The sequence below is a fragment of the Macrobrachium rosenbergii genome, chromosome 10 (genome assembly GCF_040412425.1).
Source record: "Macrobrachium rosenbergii isolate ZJJX-2024 chromosome 10, ASM4041242v1, whole genome shotgun sequence".
Taxonomy (NCBI): domain Eukaryota; kingdom Metazoa; phylum Arthropoda; class Malacostraca; order Decapoda; family Palaemonidae; genus Macrobrachium; species Macrobrachium rosenbergii.
In genome coordinates this window covers 62,424,707-62,449,706 of record NC_089750.1, presented here as the reverse complement: position 1 = coordinate 62,449,706, position 25,000 = coordinate 62,424,707, and the positions used below count along the sequence as shown (strand labels likewise).

At 36.1% G+C, this 25,000-nt stretch overlaps 1 protein-coding gene across 1 annotated transcript in view; it reads left to right on the top strand.

Annotated features, from left to right (window-relative positions):
* The window catches only part of LOC136842694 (adenylate cyclase type 6-like), a 776,358-nt gene that overhangs the window by 291,963 nt on the left and 459,395 nt on the right, over window positions 1–25,000 (top strand). Inside the window, exon 2 of the mRNA XM_067110356.1 lies at window positions 1,015–1,785. Coding sequence (XP_066966457.1) covers window positions 1,015–1,785 — 771 coding nt within the window. The remainder of the gene's footprint in view (window positions 1–1,014; window positions 1,786–25,000) is intronic.

Genomic DNA, 25,000 nt, shown 5'->3' with positions numbered 1-25,000 from the left:
TTCGTTTATTTCCTCTTGAGTCGCATATGTACCCTTCAGTTTGGATTAATTCTTCTTGATGACCACAAGGAGAAATGGGGTCAGCATCCCATATCAAAAAAGGATTAGCAGAGAACTGGACAGCTAAGGGATAAGACAAAATAATGATCACAATAATAATAATTATCGTCGAATGTTATGCAACGATTAGTGAGCCGTACCAGACTCATCTTGCAGCGCAGGTGGGCAAGGAACTTCGAGGAGAGCGCGACGCTAATTTCCAAATGTACAGAATTATTGATACGTGATTTTCGCTCAGCGTGGGCGCGATGACCAGCAGGGGACGAAGGGAAGGGAGGAGAGAGAGAGAAAGAGAGAGAGAGAGAGAGAGAATGCCTTTTTAAATGCTTTTAATGAAAGTGCCGACATATTAAGCGTCGGTGTGTTTTCCTCACGGTCAGGTGATTTACATTTGTCTCTGGTGGCATTTTGTGATTGGTTCCTGTTCACTTTTTTTTTTTCCAGGCGTTTATATAGTTAGTTTTTATATGTATTTAACTTGTTCAGTCTAATTTGTTTTGTTAAAAGTATTAGTCTTATTTATTTGGTTCTTACACACGTACACACTATATATATATATATATATATATATATATATATATATATATATATATATATATATATATATATATATATATATATACACACACACACACACACACATGCATATATACATACATATGCATATATACTGTACACATATTTATACATACATACTGTATGTATATATTATATACGTATATATATGTATATATATGCTTATATATATACATCCATATGTGTATATATATATGTATATATAGGTGTGTATATATGTATGTATGTTATATATACATATATACACACTATATATATATATATATATATATATATATATATATATATATATATAGGTGTGTATATATGTATTATAACATAGATAATGTATTTGAAGTGAGCTGACTAATAATGTCGCCTTCTTTTCTCCCTTTCCAGGACGGAGTGAGCGTGGGAGCCCCGAGGTCGTCCTCCCTCAAGCACTCCAAGACCAATGGGTCAACGCACACATCCTTGGACTCGCGACCGTCGACGGGCGAACCTCCGCCCAAGAAGTCCAACTGGGAGGTCATAGAACACTACCACAAGTCGGGCTTGGTGGGGGCTTCCAGCCCGAAGAGCCCGCCGGAGGAGGAGCAGCCCCAGGAGGAGGTGGAGAGCATCCTGCTGGAAGCGCCCAAATGGTGGAACCTGTGCGCGCAGTGCCGTCGGGTGTTCCGGTCCCACCAGTTCAAAAATATCCACGTGGAGGTCCTGTACCAGAGGTACTTCCTGCGAATGAACCAGTCGAACATGACCTCTCTCTTGGGCCTGTTGATCGTGGTGGTGAAGGTGATGCTACTGTTGACTTACATATTAGGCCTAGGCAAGTTCTACATTCAGGGGATCATTCTCGGGACGTTCGCCCTCCTCTACTTTATCCTGGAACTGCTGCTGTGGCGCTCCAAACTCTTGAACGAGGTCTACCTCATTATCTTTTCGTACTTAATCCTAGTCTCGTTCTTCGGCCTGGAGGCCTTAGTGGTGTTGAGCTACGAACCTCGCACGGCCTCCGCCGGGGTGTGGGCCACGCTCTTTTTCATTTACATGACCTACAACCTCCTCCCTCTGAGAGTGCCAGAGGCCACCATCGGGGGCCTCCTCCTCTCCGTCACTCAGCTCTCGTGCGCCGCAGGTGTTGATGAGCCGCATCCTTACTTATGGAAACAGGTAAGTCTCTGCTTACAGTCTTTACATGTGTGTATTTAGGCTGATGTGTAATCTGAACCATTCTTGCGGTCAGTGACTCTTCGCGGCTTCTCAGCTTGATTTGTTCATTTATTTATTTTTACCTTGATCACGTAAATTTGTACTGTGTTAATTGTCTTTCTATATGTTCTAGTTCAAGGGAAGTGCTTTTGCGCTTGGTTTATTTTACTGACAGTCAAAAACTGTGATGGTTCAGTGTTGTGATTGGTTGGTTCTGTATAATGGTAAAAATTGTTGTTCAGGTAAGCGGGTGAAATCTCTTTTCTACATATCACTTTCCAGAAGTTTCATAGTGGACGTTTAATATTGAAATAGGCAGTGAGTTTATTAACAATGATTTTTTTTATTTGCATTTGTTAATCATGCACAAAAATTACACTCGCATATTAAGCATGATCTAATGGCGATTATTCAGAGTGGAGCAAAAACTAGGAATACCAACATGCCTTCTGATCATTCCCTGAACTCGGTATTTGAATTCACGAATGCCAATGGCTAATTAAATAATTCTGCGGAGACAGGTTAGGTTAATGTAGCATATATAGAAATTGCCATCTCCCTCAATTATCAACGTTATTTTCTGTTTAACCAGTAAACAGAAAAGTTGAAGTACGATATTCTTGCAATTCCATCAGAATAACGGTTGAGTCTAAATTAAGTAGAGTTTTCTGAAAATCATTCAAGTTTAGGATTAGTGTAGGCCTTAACAAAGTGACTTTTTTGAAGAATAGTTTTAGTTTTCATGCCTAAGCACTTCGAATAGTTTAGCTTGATTTAAGACTCGTCGTCAAACACTGTATAAGGAATTGTGGTTTCACGTCAGATTGTTTTCATTGAGTGGCGTGTTTAGTGTTATAACAAGATTGATTCTATGGTGACCTTCTTTCGTAAGTCCAGCGAAGTAAAGATTTGCTTCTGGAATCCCAGTGAAGTGAAGATTTTCGCTTTTCCAGGATCCCCGGAATGAAAATTGTTTTCAAAGTGTTTTAAGACTGTTGAAATTATTTACTCTTCAAAAGCTTTTAAGCGGAATTGACTTCCTCAAAAGGGTCCAAGTAAAGATTTACATTATGAAGACCTTTAAAGTAGAGATTTATTGAAAAGAACATTTCATTGGAGATGAAGAATTCAGCTTTGTGACGAAGCCTAAGACAGGGCTTAAGCTTAGCTTAATTTTCAGCCTCCTCCGTATAGCATATCGGTACTTTAAATTCTTAAAACATCAAGGAAAATTTCCATTGTTATCTACGTTCAGAACGCCGTCAAATTAATTATTCAAGAAGTGACATTGATATGATAATCCTGTAGGAGCAGATACTGTATTTGTCTTTATGTAGGCGACTCCTTCAAAAGGACCCAGTTCTAATCCGAGAAATGTGACTCCCTGGTTGTGCGTAGGAAATCTCCCCGTATATCAATTTCCCTCTTGAATATTTTATAGCCGGAGGACTGTGTGACATTAGGGGGATGCGCAGTAGCCTTTTCGCTCCAATCCTTCCGTATTTTAGGATGGCTGTTATCTCCAGTCGTTTGCCTGCTGTGTTTCAGTCTCTCCATGCAGTGAGGATGATGATGAATGCTATTACAGTTCTTCATTGGAGGGGTGGCTAGAGCTCTCGGCTAGCACGCTGTTGGCCCAGCGTTCGAGTCTCCGGCTGGCCAATGAAGAGTTAGAGGAATTTATTTCCGGTGATAGAAATTCATTTCTCGTCATAATATGGTTCGGATTCCTCAATAAGCTGTAGGTCTCGTTGCTAGGTAACCAATTAGTTCTTAGCCACGTAAAATAAGTCTAATCCTTCGGACCAGCCGTAGGAGAGCTGTTAATCAGCTCAGTGGTCTGGTTAAACTAAGATATACTTAACTTTGTTCATCTGTTGTCTGTGTGTCACCCCGTGGAATGATGATGAAAATCACTGCTCATCTGCCCTATTTAAATGAAATGATTTCTTAGCACGGTAAAATTAAGTATCACTCCTTTTACTGCGTATAAATTAGCCCACAGAATGACAAAGTTAAAAAGTACTCTCTCGTTTCTTGCGTTCAGATCAATTCTTAGACTGCCAGAGAATATCACTGTCTCTTCTACTGTCTTCAGTAGAAGCTGTAGTGTTATCGTTTCGTATATTAGGTTGAAACCAACCCCACCGAGGATAGCGATGGACATTATCGTTTCATCTGTGCTGATGCTTTAAATCACCGTTTGTTGAGATCTAAAGGATCATTGTGGAATAATGAATCTTCCGTCTCGTACAGTCGAGTCTCTAATCTTACATTCGAATAAGTCATCTGTGTCTTTGTATTCTCTTTGTTTTTCTTTTTGCTTTGTATATGGACAGTCTGTTATGTGGAAGCTCACATTGCAGGTTGATATCATTCTTGGTTTTTTCCATAAGACTGCTTTCACTATTTTAATGATAATAATGATAATAATTATTTAGATATAATAATAATAATAATAATAATAATAATAATAATAATAATAATAATAATAATAATAATAATAATGGAGAAAACAAATCCACGTCTATGTAACTGAAACATATTGGAAAACTGAGTTTTTTTTTTTTTACTTTTCAAACATATTTGTACAGTTGCCTAACTGGATTTGCTTCATCCATTTTAGGAATCACGCTGCTATGAGTATTCCTTATAAAAAATAATGCCCACCCCGGTGGCATCATGAACCTGAATTTAGTCCATTACCTCACACACCTCGGACGACTGAAATGTATTGTAGGCTTCTAAATATTGAATTTTGGAGGGGGTGAAACTGCTAGCCCCTCGCTCATTTCCCTATAGATTGCCCGTCGCCCATTGTACCAACACGGTTTGGTTTTCATTTGTACTCGCCTATCAAATTAGTAAACAGCCAACGTGAAGCTTGATTTCACTGATCGATAAACCAAGGCTGATCTTCTTGTGTCGCCTTACCGAGTTTCCTTCGAGTAATAGTAGTAGTAGTAGTAGCAGCGGTATTAGTAGCAGTGTAGTTTAGTAGTAGCAAAGTATATTATTATGTTATTATATTATTATAGTAAAGTAGTAGTAAAGTATATTATTATATCATTATAGTATATTATTACATTACATTCTTATATTATATTATTATAGTAAAGTATATTATTATAGTAGTAAAGTATATTATTATTTAGCTTTCAAGGGCTCATGCTTTCACTATCAGAAGAAACGCAAATGAAGTATTTAATGTCTTACAATTCAAGATGCAAACGTCAAGGTTTTCCCTGGGTTAGTATTAGGATTAGGATCCTCAGGTAACTGATAGTGGTCAGCCACAGAAACAGCATCCATATTAGCTTGTCTGACGCACCCGGAAGGTCGGTATCGGTTGGAACAATACCGTATTGATCCTGTTGAATCTACCAAAGGATTTGTTCCGAAACACCGTTGTTATAGAGTTAATTAGTACCTCTCCCATAGCTTTGCGATTGAGCTGTGTTATTGTTTTTGAACGTTGTTATACTCTTTAACGAAGTTCATTCTGATTACGTCTGAACAATGAGCTGGAATAGGTTTATTCCTGTTATATGTTCCTATAGCATTCTGTCTTCGGAGAGACGTGCAATTAGAATTCCTACATGATTGTTCTACACAAGAAAGGTTTTTCTTTTTTTATTTATCCAAATTTACCTGCGGTCTTGTTTTTACGTAAGTTACCCCTAATGGTGTTGAAATAGAAAGCGGATTCATAGTTTTCATCCTTGAGTATTGTTCGTTTCCGCAAACCTGTTATGAAAAAGTTATGTGTGCTGGGCGTCTAATCTTTATTCCCTACGCTTTTCGTTCTGTGTAGGAAACGTTCACATCTCTTTATCGTATAACAAGGTGGATAAATAACCTGACGCATCCAGATATTCAAGGTCCAAATATTTATGGCCACATATCCTAAAAGCTCCCTGAAATAAACCCACTATTACTCCCTTAAGGAAAGGAAAATATACACATGTGCCCCTTTATGTTAAACCTCTGGTTGGAAACCTTCAGGTATTTTTCTTGCGTAAACATCTAGGGACGGGAGACTCAAATGTCTATTTCTGTTAATACGAATTTTGTGGACGGTTCCTGGATATCGAATGCATCTGAAAATTCTCCCGAGTTTCTCCGCAGATTCTCTATCCAACAACGCAAAAACATCATCCGCGCGTCGTTTCCGCATGATTAGACGAACCTCAGCGATGTGAAAAGGAGGAAGCGAAGAAGTTTGGAAATATTTCATATGGAAATTGGCATGGATGAGAAAAAAAAGAGACCTAAGCCACAGCGAATATTTGCTCCCAGTATGTTTTTTTTTTTTTATCGGAATCGAAAAAGTGTCTGTTAAGCATAGTTGAACGAAATGAATTTTTCCCAGGTTTGGCATATAAATTCAAACACTTGTTACTTCCCTTGGGGCCGGTAAAATCTAAAGGTTTTTCAAGTGAAGTGTTTGAGAAATGAGAGACGATATTAATTTTGACATTTGCTTTATTATTATCTTTTCTCTTTATTAAGCTATCAGAATTTCAACTGACTGTTTAAGGTGGCCTTGAGAAACTACCCCTAATCAATTGCTTAATAATTTTACTAATGAAAACGGCTAAATTCTTCTAATCTTATTTTAAAGAGGCTACAATTTGTCTGACTTGAATGCCTTCTTTGTGGATTTTCGGGAGTTCCAACATATATGGCATCTTCAGAAGTTTAACTCTCCGTCATAATATTAAGTAGCCGCAACAAGGTTGGTATTAAGATTCTATTGCCACATGAAAATGTCAGTTTTGTTCTTTATTGTGTGATAAGTGTCTTCACCCAATAACTGCCACCATTAGTAGATCAAGGCCAAGAGAGACAAGGTCTACCCAAATGGGTGGAGTCGCCTCCCACCTGGGGTAACTACGTAGATGATGACGTATCTTCGAGGTGCCTGCTCATTACGGCAATTCACCTGCTGACGCAATAAGGAGGTAGACAAAGTTCCGCCTAAACGGGGGATTTGGGGGGAAGTGAGCGGACCTTCTCTTCCTCTTGGCCTTGGGTTAGATTACGTCAGTCATTTAAACATTTGTATCGAGAAAGAAAAATCTCTCTCTCTCTCTCTCTCTCTCTCTCTCTCTCTCTCTCTCTCTCTCTCTCTCTCTCTCGAACAGAAGTAGATGCATAACTATGTAGTTTCATATTATTAAAAACCTTTCACCTTTGGTAACGTCATTAAGCATGTAAAAATGATTAAGGTCGTGTATTCTCTCTCTCTCTCTCTCTCTCTCTCTCTCTCTCTCTCTCTCTCTCTCTCTCTCTCTCTCTCTTGAACAGAATTAGATGAAGAACTATGTTTCATGTTATTAAAAATCTTTCACCATTGGCAACGTCAGTAAGCGTGTAAAGATTATTAAGGTCGTGTGTTCTCTCTCTCTCTCTCTCTCTCTCTCTCTCTCTTGAACAGAATTAGATGAAGAACTATGTTTCATGTTATTAAAAATCTTTCACCATTGGCAACGTCAGTAAGCGTGTAAAGATTATTAAGGTCGTGTGTTCTCTCTCTCTCTCTCTCTCTCTCTCTCTCTCTCTCTCTCTCTCTCTCTCTCTCAGAGCGTCTTTGTACACCTTTCATCAACGACAGTCAGTAAACCGTGGCAAAAGCCTCATTCTTTATTCCGCGGCGATAGATACAGCTGGCGCCAGTGGTTGTATTACAAGATGCCTCCTGTCTTGTAGCCTCTCTTGTAGTTTCTCTTGTAGATTCTCTTGTATCCGCTCTTGTAGCTTCTCTTGTAGCCTCTCTTGTAGTTTCTCTTGTAACCTTTCTTGCAGCCTTTCTTGTAACCTCTCTGGTATCCTCTCGTGTAGCTTCTCTTGTAGCTTTTCTTGTATCCTCTCTTGTATCCTATCTTATAGCTTCTCTTGTATCCTCTCTTGCATCCTCTTTTGTAGCCTCCCTTGTGGTCTCTCATGTAGTTTCTCTTGTAGCCTCACTTGTAGCTTCTCTTGTATCATCTCTTGTAGCCTCTCTTGTATCCTCTCTTGAAGCCGCTCTGGTAGTTTCCCTTGTAGCCTCTCTTGTATCCTCTCTTGTGGCCTCTCTTCTAGTTTCTCTTGTAGCCTCTCTTGCATCTCTTGTAGCTACTCTTGCAGCCTCTCTTGTAGCCTCTCTTGCATCCTCTCTTGTAGCTACTCTTGTAGCCTCTCTTGTATCCTCTCTTGAAGCCACTCTTGTAGTCTCCCTTGTAGCCTCTCTTGTATCCTCTCTTGTGGCCTCTCTTGTAGTTTCCCTTGTAGTTTCCCTTGTAGCCTCTCTTGCATCTCTTGTAGCTACTCTTGCAGCCTCTCTTGCATCCTCTCTTGTAGCTACTCTTGTAGCCTCTCTTGTATCCTCTCTTGTATCCTCTCTTGTAGCTTCTATTGTGGTCTCTTCGTAGCTCGTCCGAAAGGTCACGGGTTCAGAAAGGGAGTCTGTCGGTCGCGAAGATGAAGCTTCCTCCTCTTTTGCTCTGTGGACTTGAATCGACGTATGTGTTTGTGTGTGTTAGAGAGAGAGAGAGAGAGAGAGAGAGAGAGAGAGAGAGAGAGAGAGAGAGAGAGAATGTCTGTAGTTTCAAAGGGAGAGTGAGATGTCTGTAGTTTCAACGGGAGGATAAGATGTGTGTAGTTTCTTAGAGAGAGAGAGAGAGAGAGAGAGAGAGAGAGAGAGAGAGAGAGAGAGAGAGAGAGAGAGAGAGAGAGATTCTGTTGTTTCTCTTAACGTTATTAAAGGTCTGTTGTATCTATTTTTACTAAATTAATATACCTGACAGTTTCGACATTAAGTGATTTTGCATTCCATTCAAAATATTTTTAAGACCTTTCAAAAGGGTTTCCGTTATATGTATTTTTATACATATAGATGTTTACGCATTATTAAATAAATATGTCTACCTGTATGTCTACATTCTTATAAAATTCCGAGCAGCTTAATTTAAATGGACCTGAAAATAACAGAAGTAAAATTAAATAATTTTGAAAAATCAGTTTTTGTTTATATAGATTCCGCGAATGAGTAATAGATAGATTTAAATGGGGTTGGGATTAAAATTAAGGTAACCATTGTACTTACTTTGCACTTTTGATTGAAGTGTATTGTTAGTAACCTATTCAGCTCTTTGCTCGCAGGATGGAACCGTTATCATGGCAACAGTGAAACATTCGTAGCTATGTACGTAGAGTTGTGGCATTACCCTCACTCTCTCTCTCTCTCTCTCTCTCTCTCTCTCTCTCTCTCATATTTATGGTAATGATAACAAAACTTTCACCTTCTTTTTCTTCATCTTCTTCTTCTTCTTCTTCATTATTATTATTATTATTATTATTATTATTATTATTATTATTATTATTATTATTATTATTATTATTATTAGTAGTAGCAGTATATATGTGTATATATATATGTACTGTATGTATATATATATATATATATATATATATATATATATATATATATATATATATATATATATATATATATATATATATATATATATACATATACACATACACACACACACACACATACCCACATATACTTAACAGCTTCTACTTTTAACAATACTTGGCCAAGCAGGAATGGGCAGAGGCGAGAGAAAATGCTTAGAATATATCAGGACCAGATGTATTCTTTTTTTGGAGCCGCTGGGTAATCCTCGTGTTGGACTGGCTGGAGGGACTGTATCGTTTCCTCTGTTTCCAAGATTCTTGATTTTCTTACTGCTTTCGTTTTCTCTAAATCTTACCAAGTCTCTGTCATTCAGTCGATGGGTCTACGTAAGTTTATTAAAGAAATGACCGGTTATACACCGTATCATTTTTGACCCGTGGCTCAGCGAAGGTGGCAAGAATTGTTTTTTTCAAGAATTGAATATTCAGCGAACCTTTTCCTTTACTATTACAGGGGCGATGTCAATTTCCACTGGCTGCCGTCACGTGAATTTTAAGAACGTAATTGGAATCATCTTCCAAAAATTACCCTTGTTCACTTGTGTCTTTTCTTATTTCGAAATTGGGTGAAAGCGTTTGGTCTTTGATTTCGAAATGCTGTTTCAATTTTTATACTCATATCAAGGTTCTATACGTTGTTATGTGTCTAGCCCTAAAATGCATCTTAAAAAATAATGGCTTTTTCCAGAGGAAAAAGATCACCTATCCTTGAAAAGTCGTTAAAATTGCTAGTTTTTTTTATCGTACATATCTCTCGGGACATACTAACAGACACCTTCTTCGAGCGTCTCTGTCGTCGGCAAAGATGAGAACGTTATTCCGTACCCAGCTTTTCCTTGAAGTTTCGACTTCATATTGTTACACCGTCGCAATATTCCTTTTGTATTTTAAGTGGAAAGACTGGTTTCGCGTGGGAGATGATGTCTCGCTCTGCCTCGGAAAATGACGCTTCGCTAAAGCCCCCACGGATAGAGACTGAATTTTTAGGAAGCGATTTGAGACCTAGAAGCTGTATCGCTCTTGCTTAATGCTGCCTACAGTAGGTGCGAGCAAGACCTCTTTTTGCCTCTCCGATTTCTCTTTTCAAATAGATAATTGTTTTGTAGGTTCTTTTCTTAAATGCAAGACTTTTTACAAGTTTCTTTCACCTTGCGAATAACTGACAGTGAGGCCAGGCATAATTTATATCAAGAAAAATTGTAACAAAGTTATCAGGATGATGGGCACTTCTTGTTTTCCCCAGCTTTCAAACTTACTAAAAAAAAAAACAGTTATTTTTTAATGTGTACTTTTAAGTGTGTGTGTATGTTTGTGTTTCCTTTGGTTTTAACCTTCCACATTCAGCTATATTGATGAGAACACCTTGAGGGTTCTGTTAGTGCATGTACATATTCTGTAAACTTCTACATGTATCGGGTTTCAGGATTTTTCAAGAAGTCTTTACTCTTCCATGCTAAAGATGGGTCTTAGTTTTGTGTTTGTACTTATGTAATAGTTTTGTGTTTGTACTTATGTAACGAACTTGTTTACTTGTCTGGAAAGAATTGTCTTTTCATTCTTTCTAGATTTTACGAAGGCAAAAGAGACTTTATTTTCATTCTTTCCAGTTTTTACGAAGCCGATTTTAAACACCTCCACCCCTATTATTAATGTTAAATGTCATGGTGGTAAGACAAGCATAGTATGGAAACAAAAGTGGGGTTGAAGGTAATGTTTGTAAGTGGAATGTAAATGTTGAAGGTGAATGAGAGAAAAAAAAAGCTCAGAGCTGTTGAGATGAAATGTTTTTGTATTGCAAGTGGAGTGGGAAAGAATGACATTGTAATAAGAGTAGAGAGACGTATATGGTGTAATGGTAAAGTTGCCATTGTTATGAGTTGCATCAGAATGCTTGAGACGGCTTGATTACGTAAGAAGACTGAAAAACCTGTTTACATAGAATTATTTGAGAGAGAGAGAGAGAGAGAGAGAGAGAGAGAGAGAGAGAGAGAGAGAGAGCAAAGTCGACATGAAATCTTCACGAAGTTTTGTTGTGGCATATGAACTTGCGATAATAACTTAATTGTGATAACTACTTCTGTAAATTCGACGTCTTAAAAGCTTACTCAAACCACTTAATTACTTCTGTAATTAGAAATAATTAAAGACACGCACAGGAATAAGTAATAGTTCTAGATTTACAGGAAATAATTTCTCTCTCTCTCTCTCTCTCTCTCTCTCTCTCTCTCTCTCTCTCTCTCTCTCTCTCTCTCTCTGTTAGTAAGAAATTTTTTAATTTCATTAAGGCTCTGAATATTTCTCTCTCTCTCTCTCTCTCTCTCTCTCTCTCTCTCTCTCTCTCTCTCTCTCTCTCTGTTACTAAGAAGTTTTTTAATTTCATGAAGGCGATGAGTAATCTCTCTCTCTCTCTCTCTCTCTCTCTCTCTCTCTCTCTCTCTCTCTCTCTCTCTCTCTCTGTTACTAAGAAATTTTTTAATTTCAAGAAGGCGATGAATAATCTCTCTCTCTCTCTCTCTCTCTCTCTCTCTCTCTCTCTCTCTAAGAATTTTTTAATTTCCTGAAGGCGCTGAAAAAGAGTATAGTTCCCCACGTAATCTTATTAAGACAAGCTGCGCGGGACCCTTCCCACTAAGGCGATCTTCTGGCAGAGGTCGACGTGAATAATACCCAAAGATGCTTGTGGACAGATGATGAGAAGTCTCCCCACTCTATGGGGGCTTATGCTTCCCTTTCCCTCCCTTATGGTTCCTGCCCTTCCATTGTATTCTGCTCTTTCATTGTATTCCGTTCTATTCCATTCCCCTTCCTTTCCACTCCATACCTTCCCTTGTCGCTTTTAAAGCGATCTATTTTACTTTATTTCATTATATTCCATTCTATTCCATTCCCCCATACCTTTCTACTCTATGCCGTCTTTTGTGTCGCTTCTGAAGCGACGTCTCCATTAATTTCTACCCTTCTATTCTATTCTACTTTATTTCATTCTGTTCTATTCCCCTCCTCTTCTGCTCTATGCCGTCCCATGTCGCTCCAGTAGCGAGGTCATCTTTCCTCCCTGTTTTCCAATCTGTTCCACTTTATTTCATTCTGTTCCAGTTCCGTACACTTCCACTCCATGCCGTCATTAGTCGCTTCTAAAGCGACATCGCCTTTCTATCCTGCATTAACATCTATTCCACTCTGTTTAATTCTGTCCCATTCTCCCTTCTCTCCCTCTCCGTCGTCCCTTGTCGCTTCTAAGGCAAGTTTTCCTTTCCTTTCTACCCTTCCATTCTATTCCACTCCCCCTCCATTCAACTCCATGGCTTCCCCTGCCGCTTCTAAAGCGACATTTCCTTTCCTTCTTACCCTTCCATTCTGTTCCATATTACTTCGTTCTGTTTCACTCCCCTTCCTTTCAACGACCATACCGGCCCTTGTCGCTTCTAAAGGGATGTCTCCTTTCCATTTTACCCTTCCATTCTATTCAAATTTATTTCATTCTATTCCATTCCTCTACCCTTCCACTCCATGCATCTCTTGTCGCCTCTAAAGCGACGCTACCTTTCCTGTCGCTGTCGTTTCAATATTAGTTCCTGTCACATTTTTGGCATCAGTGTAATCAAGGTTATTCGGGAACGTTTATGTCATTCAGATAAAAATGTTCCAGGTAATTTTTGTCATCAGTTAATCACGACTATTTTCCATTACACTTGTCATTAGTATGATTAATTTTATATTATAACGAGTATAATCCGGTACGTCAAAAGATATTCATGTCAGCGATATAAACTGAAGTATTTTAATGAACTTACCATTACTGATATAACCTAGGACATTCATATGCCGTGAGTGTAATTACTGGCTTTCTAGATGTGATGCTATTAATTATTGCAAGGCTATTCTTTTATTTTTATGGCATAGCGTTGGTCATGGAGACTAAAAAGAATTTTTGCATCAATATATTCAAGTACAATATTGTAATTGATGTAATCAAGGGTTGTGTTTAGTTCTTTTTTCTCCATTACTATAATCACAGATGTTCTAGGCAATCTTGGGCCTGTAATGCATTCAAGGATATCCAGAACATTTCGTGCCATAAATGCCCCCGTAGTGGGGTAGTGCCGTCAGTGCATTCCAAAGCGGTGCACTGTGAACACTACTTTGGGATCTTTGCAGCGTCCCTCCGGTCTCTAGCCGCAACCCTTCATTCATTTTACTGTACTTTCGTTCATAGTCTCTCTCTTCGATCTGACTCTCCACCCTCGCTTAACAATTGTTAAGCGAGGGTGGAGAGTTGTACTATTTAACAATTGTTAAATAGTACAACTGCGTCTTACTTTCGGTTTCCCTTTCAGTGCTGACTGACCTCATAGGTCCCAGCGCTTGGCCTTTGGCCTAAATTTCATATTCCATTCCATGACATAAATGCAAGCAAGTGTACTGTAGGACATGTCATAAAGATAATTAATGGTGATCAAGTACATTTTAAATCGGGTGGTAGGTTTTCTGGGCTGAAGTAGCCAATGTACCTTGTTCAATTAGATATTATATCATGCTAGAAATATTTTTCAAGCTTCTCTGATCCTAAGTTATTTCGTGGAAATGAAATGTATGCCGCAGCAATACGAAATATGTCAACGGTTCTACTTTTACCGATGTTTTATCCAAAAGCATTTTTACAGAGGAAAAATGAAAGTTGTCAGTTGAATTTTGGAGAGAATTTTCACTAACATGATTAGTTGTAACTGGTGTTTTTGACACTACTACATTGGTAACTATATAACAGTGTGACAAAAATAGAAATATGCAATTTCTCCAATACGTGACTTGTAATGGAATTCTAACATGATTTTACGTTTATTTAATAAAAACTGTCACCTGGTTTTATAGAGCGCTCATAACAGATATGCTATGAGTTCTTCGTCATGCACATATATCAACGTTCATGGAAAAGGAAGCACTTTGATATAAATGTATATGTGGCATACAAGTATTTGTATATGAACGTGCGTATGAAATACAGCGATTTGTTACTTGGAACTTAACCGCCGCATATAACTTCATGCTGTGAACGTATCTGCCACAATCAGTTATTTACTGTGATCGTATCTGCAACAATCAGTTATTTACTGTGAACGTATCTGCAACAATCAGTTATTTACTGTGAACGTATCTGCAACAATCAGTCATTTACTGTGAACGTATCTGCAACAATCAGTTATTTACTGTGAACGTATAAGCAACAATCAGTTATTTACCGTGAACGTATCTGCAACATTCAGTTATTTACTGTGAACGTATCTGCAACATTCAGTCATTTAATGTGAACGTGTCTGCCACATTCAGTTATTTACTGTGAACATATCTGCAACAATCAGTTATTTACCGTGAACGTATCTGCAACATTCAGTTATTTACTGTGAACGTATCTGCAACATTCAGTCATTTAATGTGAACGCATCTGCCACAATCAGTTATTTACTGTGAACGTATCTGCAACAATCAGTTATGTACTGTGAACGTATCTGCAACAATCAGTTATTTACTGTGAACGCATCTGCAACATTCAATTATTTACTGTGAACGTATCTGCAACATTCAGTTATTTACTGCGAACGTATCTGCAGCAATCAGTTGTTTACTGTGAACGTATCTGCGACACAGCATTTTGCTGTGAACGATCCTACGGCTTTCAGCTATTTGCAGTGAACTTGTCTCTACTGTACATTATAGCAATTCTGTAGAAATATATCTTGGGATGAAAGCAATCTGATCTGAACGTATCTACATTATAACGACGAGATACAGCATATGAGCGTATTACTTTTCGTTGAATATGCTATAAAATAAAAAAAAAATGAGAGTTGATTTTGTTGATTTATTTTCAAAATGGTTAATGTTCCATTTTTAAATCGAAAATTTGTATTTTTTGTTAAATTTTTCTTAAAACATCGTAGCTGTTATTGTTATTATTATATATTATTATTATTATTATTATTATTATTATTATTATTATTATTATTATTATTATTATTATTATTATTATTATTGAAAGAGAAACCCAGAAGATTCTTGTGTATATCTTGTTTACTGTTAAATATTTACATATTACTTTGATCTCGAGCACTTTCAGGTCCTAACTGTGACCCTTTTTCAAGAGATGAGGTAGTCAGGCTGGTTCAAGGCCCAGCAATCTGGGCCTTGAACCAGCCTGACTACCTCATCTCTTGAAAAAGGGTCACAGTTAGGCCTGAAAGTGCTCGAGATCAAAGTAATATGTAAATATTTAACAGTAAACAAGATATACACAAGAATCTTCTGGGTTTCTCTTTCCATCTTCAGAAGAAAACTGAAAGAAGTTTTTGTTTGTTTCATTATTATTATTATATTATTCAGCCCACTAAACCACCCTGCCTGCTATATATACCTGTGCATCATTTATCTCAATTCATTCACTTTTGTACTCTCATAGATGACCGCCAGAGCGCGTGTCAACACGTTAGGGTAAATAAACCTAAGTCAACAGAAAATCCTTATATGTTCATAGGAAATTATTATTATTATTATTATTATTATTATTATTATTATTATTATTATTAAAGAGACACAAGTTTGGCATTTTGATCCTTCAGGGTACTTGTTGCCTGTCCCTCGCGAGAAAAAATCTGGATGGCAGAAAACAACATTTTTCCCATTTACTATGTACCTATGTCGTGCATTGGCAGCTATGCAGTATACTAGCATTTATAGATCTGCGCATCAACGGATTAACTTCACGAAGTTAACCCTCTTTAACCGTCATTAATGATTCCTATGTCTCCTTTTGACAAACTGCCAGTCTCAATAGTCATATAAAGTCTACTCCGTAGGGGGGTTAGTGCTGTCAGTGCACCTCACGCGGTACACTGTAGGCATACTTTGAGGTTCTTTGCAGCTTTCCTTCGGCCCTTAGCTGTAACGCCTTTCATTCTCCCTACTGTACATCTCTTCATATTCTCTTTCTTCCATTTAACTTTGCAATTTCTTAACAATTGTCCTAGTGCAACTGCGAGATTTTCCTCCTGTTACGCCTTTATAACCTTTATACTCTCAAGTTCCCCTTCAGAGCTGAATGACCTCATAGGTCCCAGCGCTTGGCATTTGGCCTATATATTATATTCCATTTCATAAACAATCTATTTTTTGTATTATTTTTCTGGCCAGGTAAAGATGTTAAGCCTACTCTCTTCCCTCTTCTTTTATCCGCCCTTGGTGCGGCCACGAGTGTATAAATTCCCATGGCAGCCAAATTAAGTTCAACCCAGAAGGAGGAATATTCCGATTTTTTATATTCAAAAGATTGTTGAATTTCATTTTCATTCCTTCTCTAGTTAACGTCGGCAGGAAAGGCTTCAATTCCACCGTCATGTGAATTCATTTGATAATACCGGACTCAGACAGCAATGTTTTATTCTGTTGCCCAGACTTCGCCTCGGTTCTTATGATATTAAGGAATTCCTCAGAATTGCTGGAGTTTGGGATTTTTTTTTTTTATGTCGCCAGACGGAAAGAATTTAATAGAATATTAAAAAGTTCGTAAGCGTACTAACATTAAAAATTCAGTTTTTCGTTTATATATATATATATATATATATATATATATATATATATATATATATATATATATATATATATATATATATATATATATATATATATATATATATATATATATATATATGTATGCATGCATGTATGTATGTATGTATGTATGCATGTTTATATATAAACAAAAACTGAATATATATATTTGTGTACATATACAGTATATATATATATATACACATATATATGTATGTATTTATATGTATATATATATGTATGTGTGTGCGTGATTGTGTGCATTGTGTGCATATGTGTGTGTGTATGCATGTTTGAGAGAGAGAGAGAGAGAGAGAGAGAGAGAGAGAGAGAGAGAGAGAGAGAGAGTGGGAGTGGATACACTCAAATGGACCGATTTACAAACAATAATACCGTAATTTTGTTAATGTTCACTATTTCCCTGAAATCTGGCAAACAATCAATTCTTTGGTAGTTAATAAACCCGAATGTAGTTACTCGACAGAGTATCTCTGTCAAGTCTGTCTCCGTTAAAAGGCAGTTCAAGAGGGACCTCTTTAACCTGTCATGGGAGACGGATGCACGCCCCTTGGTATACTTGCTGCTCGCCGACTGTAACTTTAATCAACATCTAAATACCTTGCAATTGCAATCACACGCACGGTTTCTTACCCTTTGTGAGAAGTTGTTCGTGGAGTTCTATGGAGACTTTCGCTATTAAATTCATCATTTGCAAATATTCTCTTTGATTTGGTCAGCAGGTTCTGCGCAACAGAACGCCCATATGTGAAAGTAGACGAGCTAGTATGAAGTTGAAGAGTCAAATAGAAATAATAGAAGGTTAATTTAGTAAAACTAGTATGAAGTCATAAGAGTAAAATAGAAAAAAAATTAGAAAATAATAGAAGGTTAACTTAGTCCAACTAGTATGAAGCTGAAGAGTCAAATAGAAATAATAGAAAATAATAGAAGGTTAATTTAGTCCAACTAGTATGAAGTTGAAGAGTAAACTAGAAATAATAAAAATTGATAGAAGGTTAATTTTGTCAAGTAGTGTGAAGTTGAAATAACAGAAAATAATAGAGGGTTAATTTAGTCAAACTAGTGTGAAGTTGAAGAGTAAAATTGAAATAATTGAAAGTTAATTTAGTCAAATAGTGTAAAGTTGAAGAGTAAAATAGAAATAATAGAAAATAATAGTAGGTTAATTTAGTCAAACTAGTGTGAAGTTGAAAGGTAAAATAGGAATAATAGAAAATAATAGAGGGTTAATTTAGTCAAACTAGTGTGATGTTGAAGAGTAAAATAGAAATGGTAGAAAATAATAGAAGGTTAATTTAGTCAAATTTAGTCAAATAGTGTGAAGTTGAAAAGTAAAATAGAAATAATAGAAAATAATAGAAGTTTAATTTAGTCAAACTAATATAAAGCTGAAGAGTAAAATAGAAATAACAGAAAATAATGGAAGATTAATTCAGTCCAACTAGTATGAAGTTCAAGAGTAAAATAGAAAAAATAGAAAATAATTGAAGGTTAATTAGTCAAACTAGTGTGAAGTTGAAAAGTAAAACAGAAATAATAGAAAATAATGGAAGGTTAATTTAGTCAAATAGTGTGAAGTTGAAAAGTAAAGTAGAAATAATAGAAAATAATAGAAGGTTAATTTAGTCAAACTAATATGAAGTTGAAGAGTAAAATAGAAATAATAGAAAATAACAGAAGATTAATTTAGTCCAACTAGTATGAAGTTCAAGAGTAAAATGGAAATAATAGAAAATAATAGAAGGTTAATTAGTCAAATTAGTGTGAAGTTGCAAAGCAAAATAGAAATAATAGAAAATAATAGAAGGTTAATTTAGTCAAATAGTGTGAAATTGAAAAGTAAAATAGAAATAACAGAAAATAATAGAAGGTTAATTTAGTCAAACTAATATGAAGTTGAAAAGTAAAATAGAAATAATAGAAAATAATAGAAGATTACTTTAGTCCAACTAGTATGAAGGTCAAGAGTAAAATAGAAATAATAGAAAATAATAGAAGGTTAATTAGTCAAACTAGTGTGAAGTTGAAAAGTAAAATAGAAATAATAGAAAATAATAGAGGGTTAATTTAGCCAGATAGTGTGAAGTTGAAAAGTAAAATAGAAATAATATAAAATAATAGAAGGTTAATTTAGTCAAACTAATATGAAGCTGAAGAGTAAAATAGAAATAATAGAAAATAATAGATGATTAATTTAGTCAAACTAGTATGAAGTTCAAGAGTAAAATAGAAATAACAGAAAATAATAGAAGGTTAATTAATCAAACTAGTGTGAAGTTGAAAAGTAAAATAGAAATAATAGAAAATAATAGAAGGCTAATTTAGTTAAATAGTGTGAAGTTGAAAAGTAAAATATAAATAATAGAAAATAATAGAAGGTTAATTTAGTCAAGCTGATATGAAGTTGAAGAGCAAAATAGAAATAATGGAAAATAATAGAAGATTAGTTTAGTCCAACTAGTATGAAGTTCAAGAGTAAAATAGAAATAATGGAAAATAATAGAAGGTCAATTAGTCAAACTAGTGTGAAGTTGAAAAGTAAAATAGAAATAATAGAAAATAATAGAGGGTTAATTTGGTAAAATAGTGTGAAGTTGAAAAGTAAAATAGAAATAATAGAAAATAATAGAAGGTTAATTTAGTCAAACTGATATGAAGTTGAAGATTAAAATAGAAATAATAGAAAATAATAGATGATTAATTTAGTCAAACTAGTGTGAAGTTGAAGAGAAAAATAGAAATAATATCAATGAAATTTACACAAAATAGTTTCACCATGAAGAGTAAAATAGGATTGACCGCATATTATTAGTAGCTACTTAGAATTCAGTAAATTAATATTACATGAAAGCACTGAATAATCTCATTACTTGATCTCCTTCTGAGAAATGCTTAATTATTCAAGCTACTGCCATTAAGTGTAGACAATCTGCTAACATTGTTATTTTTACCGCCATTAATGTCGAAAAGCTCGGAGCTGCTTACCGGGCGGGAAATTTTCTTCCATTATTAAAAGGATAGGTCGGACTTTTTTTCTTTTTGTGCGTTACGGGTTTTCAGTATTTTCAGTTCGTAGAGAAAATGGGAACGTTTCTCTCTCTCTCTCTCTCTCTCTCTCTCATAATATATACACAGTGTATATATATACTGTATATGTGTGTGTGTGTGGAAGAAAACATAATGTGTTTTTATCTCTCTCTCTCTCTCTCTCTCTCTCTCTCTCTCTCTCTCTCTCTCTCTCTCTCTCTCTCTCTCTCTCTCTCACGTACATTGTATATACAAGTATATATATATATGGTATATATATATGGTGAGATATATATATATATATATATATATATATATATATATATATATATATATATATATATATATATATAGAGAGAGAGAGAGAGAGAGAGAGAGAGAGAGAGAGAGAGAGAGAGAGAGAGAGAGAGAGAGAGAGAACCACATTATGTTTTTCTTACTTTAACAAAAGTACAAGAGTTTTCTCTGGACAAATATGTAAATAAATAAGATAAATTAATAAAATCAGATATCTCTCTTTCTCTCTGTTGGATCGATTGCGGTTGTCAGGCTTGTGATGCGATAATGCTAACCACTGGGCCACATATCACAAACGCTCTTTTTTACACTTACGCACATACGCTCGTGTGTGTATTCGGAATTACAGCAAACAAAAAAGTTATAAAAAAAATAGGGGTATCAGCGTTGTTATGGAAGCGATAAGAAAGCTTATGTATTTTTCCTGTAAGCAGAAAAACTTGAGTTTGACGGTGTGGATTATACAGCAGAGTTGTCTTTTGTATACTTTCTATCGTATAATGAGATTATAATGATCGTATAATGAGGTTATAATACGAATGCATTTTTATGGCATATTTAGGCAAATTGCCTCCTAGTTTTGCACAAAGTAACTAATATTGGCATTTCATTGTCATAATTATAACAATAGCAAATATGATAATGATGATTGCCGCCCTTTTTAATTTACTCTATTTAAGATTGAAATATTATTAGAAAAGAACTTTTATTTTCATTGCCCTGTCTGGCATTACTATTCTCATAGAAAGGAAATAGTACCTTTCTGCCTGCCTGCCTGCTCGTGCGTTGAGGATAATCAAACATTCATTTATATGAGCAAAACACTGCAGATGGGGGCTTTGTTTATTTAATGCAATGTTAACTGCTCTTGGTCTGACGAGACGAATGTGTGGAAATTTGCTTGTGTATTCATTTTCAGTTTTCATTCCCCGTCTTATATTTGTATTTATTTAGATCGCGGTTTGTTTATTTTCATATGCTTGATGCTTTCAGTTTCTCCAACTCACTGGGTTTTTCTTTAGCCGCAAGTAGATATCTCATGCTAAGTTAAGACTCAAATTTAATGCTCTTTGGACTGGTAGTTCTTATGAATACAAATGCGATGTTTATAGCAGTGGTTCTTAACCTTTTTATTACCGCGCCCTCTGTAAGAGTTGGTCCTTCCCTCCACGCCCCATGCATCTATGAGCAAAATTCCCTCTTAGATTTGAAGGAAAATGAAAAAAAAAGGAAGAGAAGGGATTTCGAGGGATAGGGAAGGAGGTAAATAAATACAAAACGTGGTGAACCCAACGAGTCTAACTCGAGTAGTAGACTGTAGGAAACTGACGTTGTAAGGCGATAAGTTTGCATTTTTCTTCATAAACTTCTGAATATTAGTTCCTCAATCTTGTTAAGAGAATAACGAATATAATTACAGAATTTTTCATTTTTCCCAAGGGCTCGCGCCTCCCCTGGAAATTGCTGACGCCGCCCTGCGGGGTGCGCCCCCAGTTTAAGAACCACTGGTTTAAAGAATACGTATTCTCTAGACCTTGGTAAAATGGACGTCGTGATGAAGAGGTTAAGAAATCCTGGGTTGGTGTCCCAGACGAGGAGGGAGCAGTATGGGCACGCCTTAAACACCATTATACCTTTTGAATCAAGCAGTTGAATGTGAACCTAGCAGTTAGTCGACTGTTGTTGGGCACTGTAAGGGGTCTGATTAAATTAAAGTTATCATCATAACGCAGCACCGTATAAAGTTGAAATAATAATAATAATAATAATAATAATAATAATAATAATAATAATAATAATAATAATAATAATAATAAAACGAAGGTCAGTTACAGATTAGCTGTTGTTAATATTGTTTCACGCATTGCAATTAAATGTATGATATGAGTAACTTTGGTTGGATGCTATGAACTTAAATGAATCAATTTGTCTTGCCATTTGTGCTGCCATTTACTTAATCATGAAAAGAATTTTGCGTTTCCTGGCAATTCGTGCATGAACGAACGAGGTAGCAAAACACTGTTAGAGAGAGAGAGAGAGAGAGAGAGAGAGAGAGAGAGAGAGAGAGAGAGAGAGAGAGAGAGGAAAAATTAAATTTAAGGTATATTTTTTCTACACAACACATAGTGGTTAAGAGTGTGTGGGGAGATGGATGACAGCAGCGTCAGACAAACAAAGACTGGAGAGAGAGAGAGAGAGAGAGAGAGAATTCTCGGTGAATGAATGAAGGATTTCCAAGTTCTGCCGTGAGACCCAGAAAGTGGTAAGCGTTTGTGGATCTAAACCCTTCCCCCTCCCCTCTCTATCTCTCTGTAGGCCGACCCCCCGCCCCCGCCCCACCTTCCTCCCTTCCTCCGGCTTCGAATCCTCTCACCTGAGCTTAAGCTGTCTTGAAACATTTCTTATGTCCTTCGGCTCTTCACTTTTTTTTTTTCGAGTCTTTATTTTGTGGAATATTTCATGGCTTTTATCCACTTTCCAGAAAACGTATTTCTAATGTTCTTGTTTTTTATTTACTTTCCATTTTGCTCCTTATTTTCAGTGGATTTTCTCCTGTTTCGGTGCCCTTTGCGGTACATTTGCCGTGTGTTTTCCATTGCATGTCATTTGCATTTTTGCATCTATTATTTTTTTCGTGCGTTTTCGTAATGATTTGGCCATGCATTTTCTGTTTTTATTTACTTTCTATTTCCATTTTGGTTTGCCGTGTATTTTCTGCATTTCACTGAACATTTCTCTTGTATTCAATTTCAATGTGTTTCACGTAGTCTCCTTGCGGTTTTCATTTTATATCCCGTGGTACATTATTTTCCCAGAAATTGTCTAATTTCTTATTCAGTTTGTTTTTCCTTCCTTTTTAACATTTTCAAGTCATAGCATATTTCTCTTCTCCATTTTTTTAACATCTGTTTTATTTGCTATGCATTTACTATGGATTTTAAATTTGGTACGTATAATATAATTTTCCATTTTATTGTTCTTAAAATTTCCATTTTATTGGGAACATAATCTCTAGGTTTTTCGTGCCTCTGTGTATCTTTATGCCTGTGGGTTCGTTTCTGTTGGGTAGCTTCCTGTTATTTTATTACCGGTTGTTATATACACGAAGCAGTAGATGCTGACAAGTGGTCGTCGTGGTGTTCTGTAAATGCATAATAGCGTCAGCTGGGTAAATCAAAACAATAAAAAAAAAGAAAAAAGTGTTAGTAATCTTATACATAGATACTTGCTGGCGCCACCTTTTCGTAATGTTATATTCAGCATACAATATATTATGATATATATATATATATATATATATATATATATATATATATATATATATATATATATATATATATGTGTGTGTGTGTGTGTGTGTGTGTTTACGTATATTTATTTGTTTTTCTCTAAAGATAGACTGTACTTTGTAAATAAGCACACTGCGACCAAGCTGAACTCTCCCGCCCTTTAGCTGTGATATATAATTTATGAAGAATTATTTTTTTATGGAATGAGACATCAGCCTAGGAAAGACCGGCCTACCTGGAAAATGATTCCTTTTTCTACTCTTGAAGATTTCATTCAGTATTCATTATTTTCCTTACTGTCTTTGTTTCCCCTGACTCTCCGGTGCTAAACTTTATTTTTTCTCCCATTTTTTGTGGGCTAGGGGGCTGTTGTTATTGGTTTTTATATTTGGAGTGTTTTTATATTTTTCGGCTGGGCTAAGTAAGGTATTTAGTCGCCACTCTTATTGTAAAGAAAATAAAGAAAGGAATTAAAATAAAGAAAGGAATTAAAATAAAGAAAGGAATGGATATAAAGAAAGGAATGAAGCCTCTCGACTGATAGCTAAAAAGTAAGTGTACCTGTGCATGTCGAGATCACTCATACTTCCCTGTTTTATTTTCACTTCACTCCCCTTCTCCCTGAATTTCATTGCGTAACTATCTTGAGTACAGACAGCTCTCTCACGCTGGCTTGCGACAGCTCGCACGTCTGCCTGTGTCTATATATACATAACCCCTGACCTGACATTTTTAAAAGAAGAGCGTAAGCGAGAGCGTTTCGTGAAACAAGAGAGCGCGTTCTGTGTACTTTTCGAGAGAGAGAGAGAGAGAGAGAGAAAAGAGAGAGAGAGAGAGAGAGAGTCTTGTTTTGTTTATGTGAGAGGGCCGAAAGGAGGAGCTCTGTACTGTTTTAATGGCCGCCAACCGACCCTAAAGGGGAGAGACTCCTGGAAAGACGGCTGGCTCCTGGAGTCTCAGCTGGAACGCCTTCAACAGGCGTAGGAAATGCGGTCGCGTCCGTCCTTCATTCCAGACACTCTCTCTCTCTCTCTCTCTCTCTCTCTCTCTCTCTCTCTGTCGACGATTGTGGTGGAACCCTCAGAGTTATTTCAGGGCTTTGGGTTCAGTTGGTCGGTGTTTAGCACAGGTGCTACTTTCAGCAATAGTGGTACTATTTACCAGTTTTATTATTATTATTATTATTATTATTATTATTATTATTATTATTATTATTATTATTAGGGAGTAGTGGGAGTAATAGTAGTACTAATAGACTGACTTTGTGCATTGTATTCAGCAGGTTTCTAATTTTAATTTATGTCTCGTAAACGAGCGTCAAACAGTCTGGCTAGAAGTTACTATTGGAAATTGTGGGATAAAGTTATGTTACGTTCCTGGAAATGTCATTTTTATATATATATATATATATATATATATATATATATATATATATATATATATATATATATATATATATATATATATATATATAC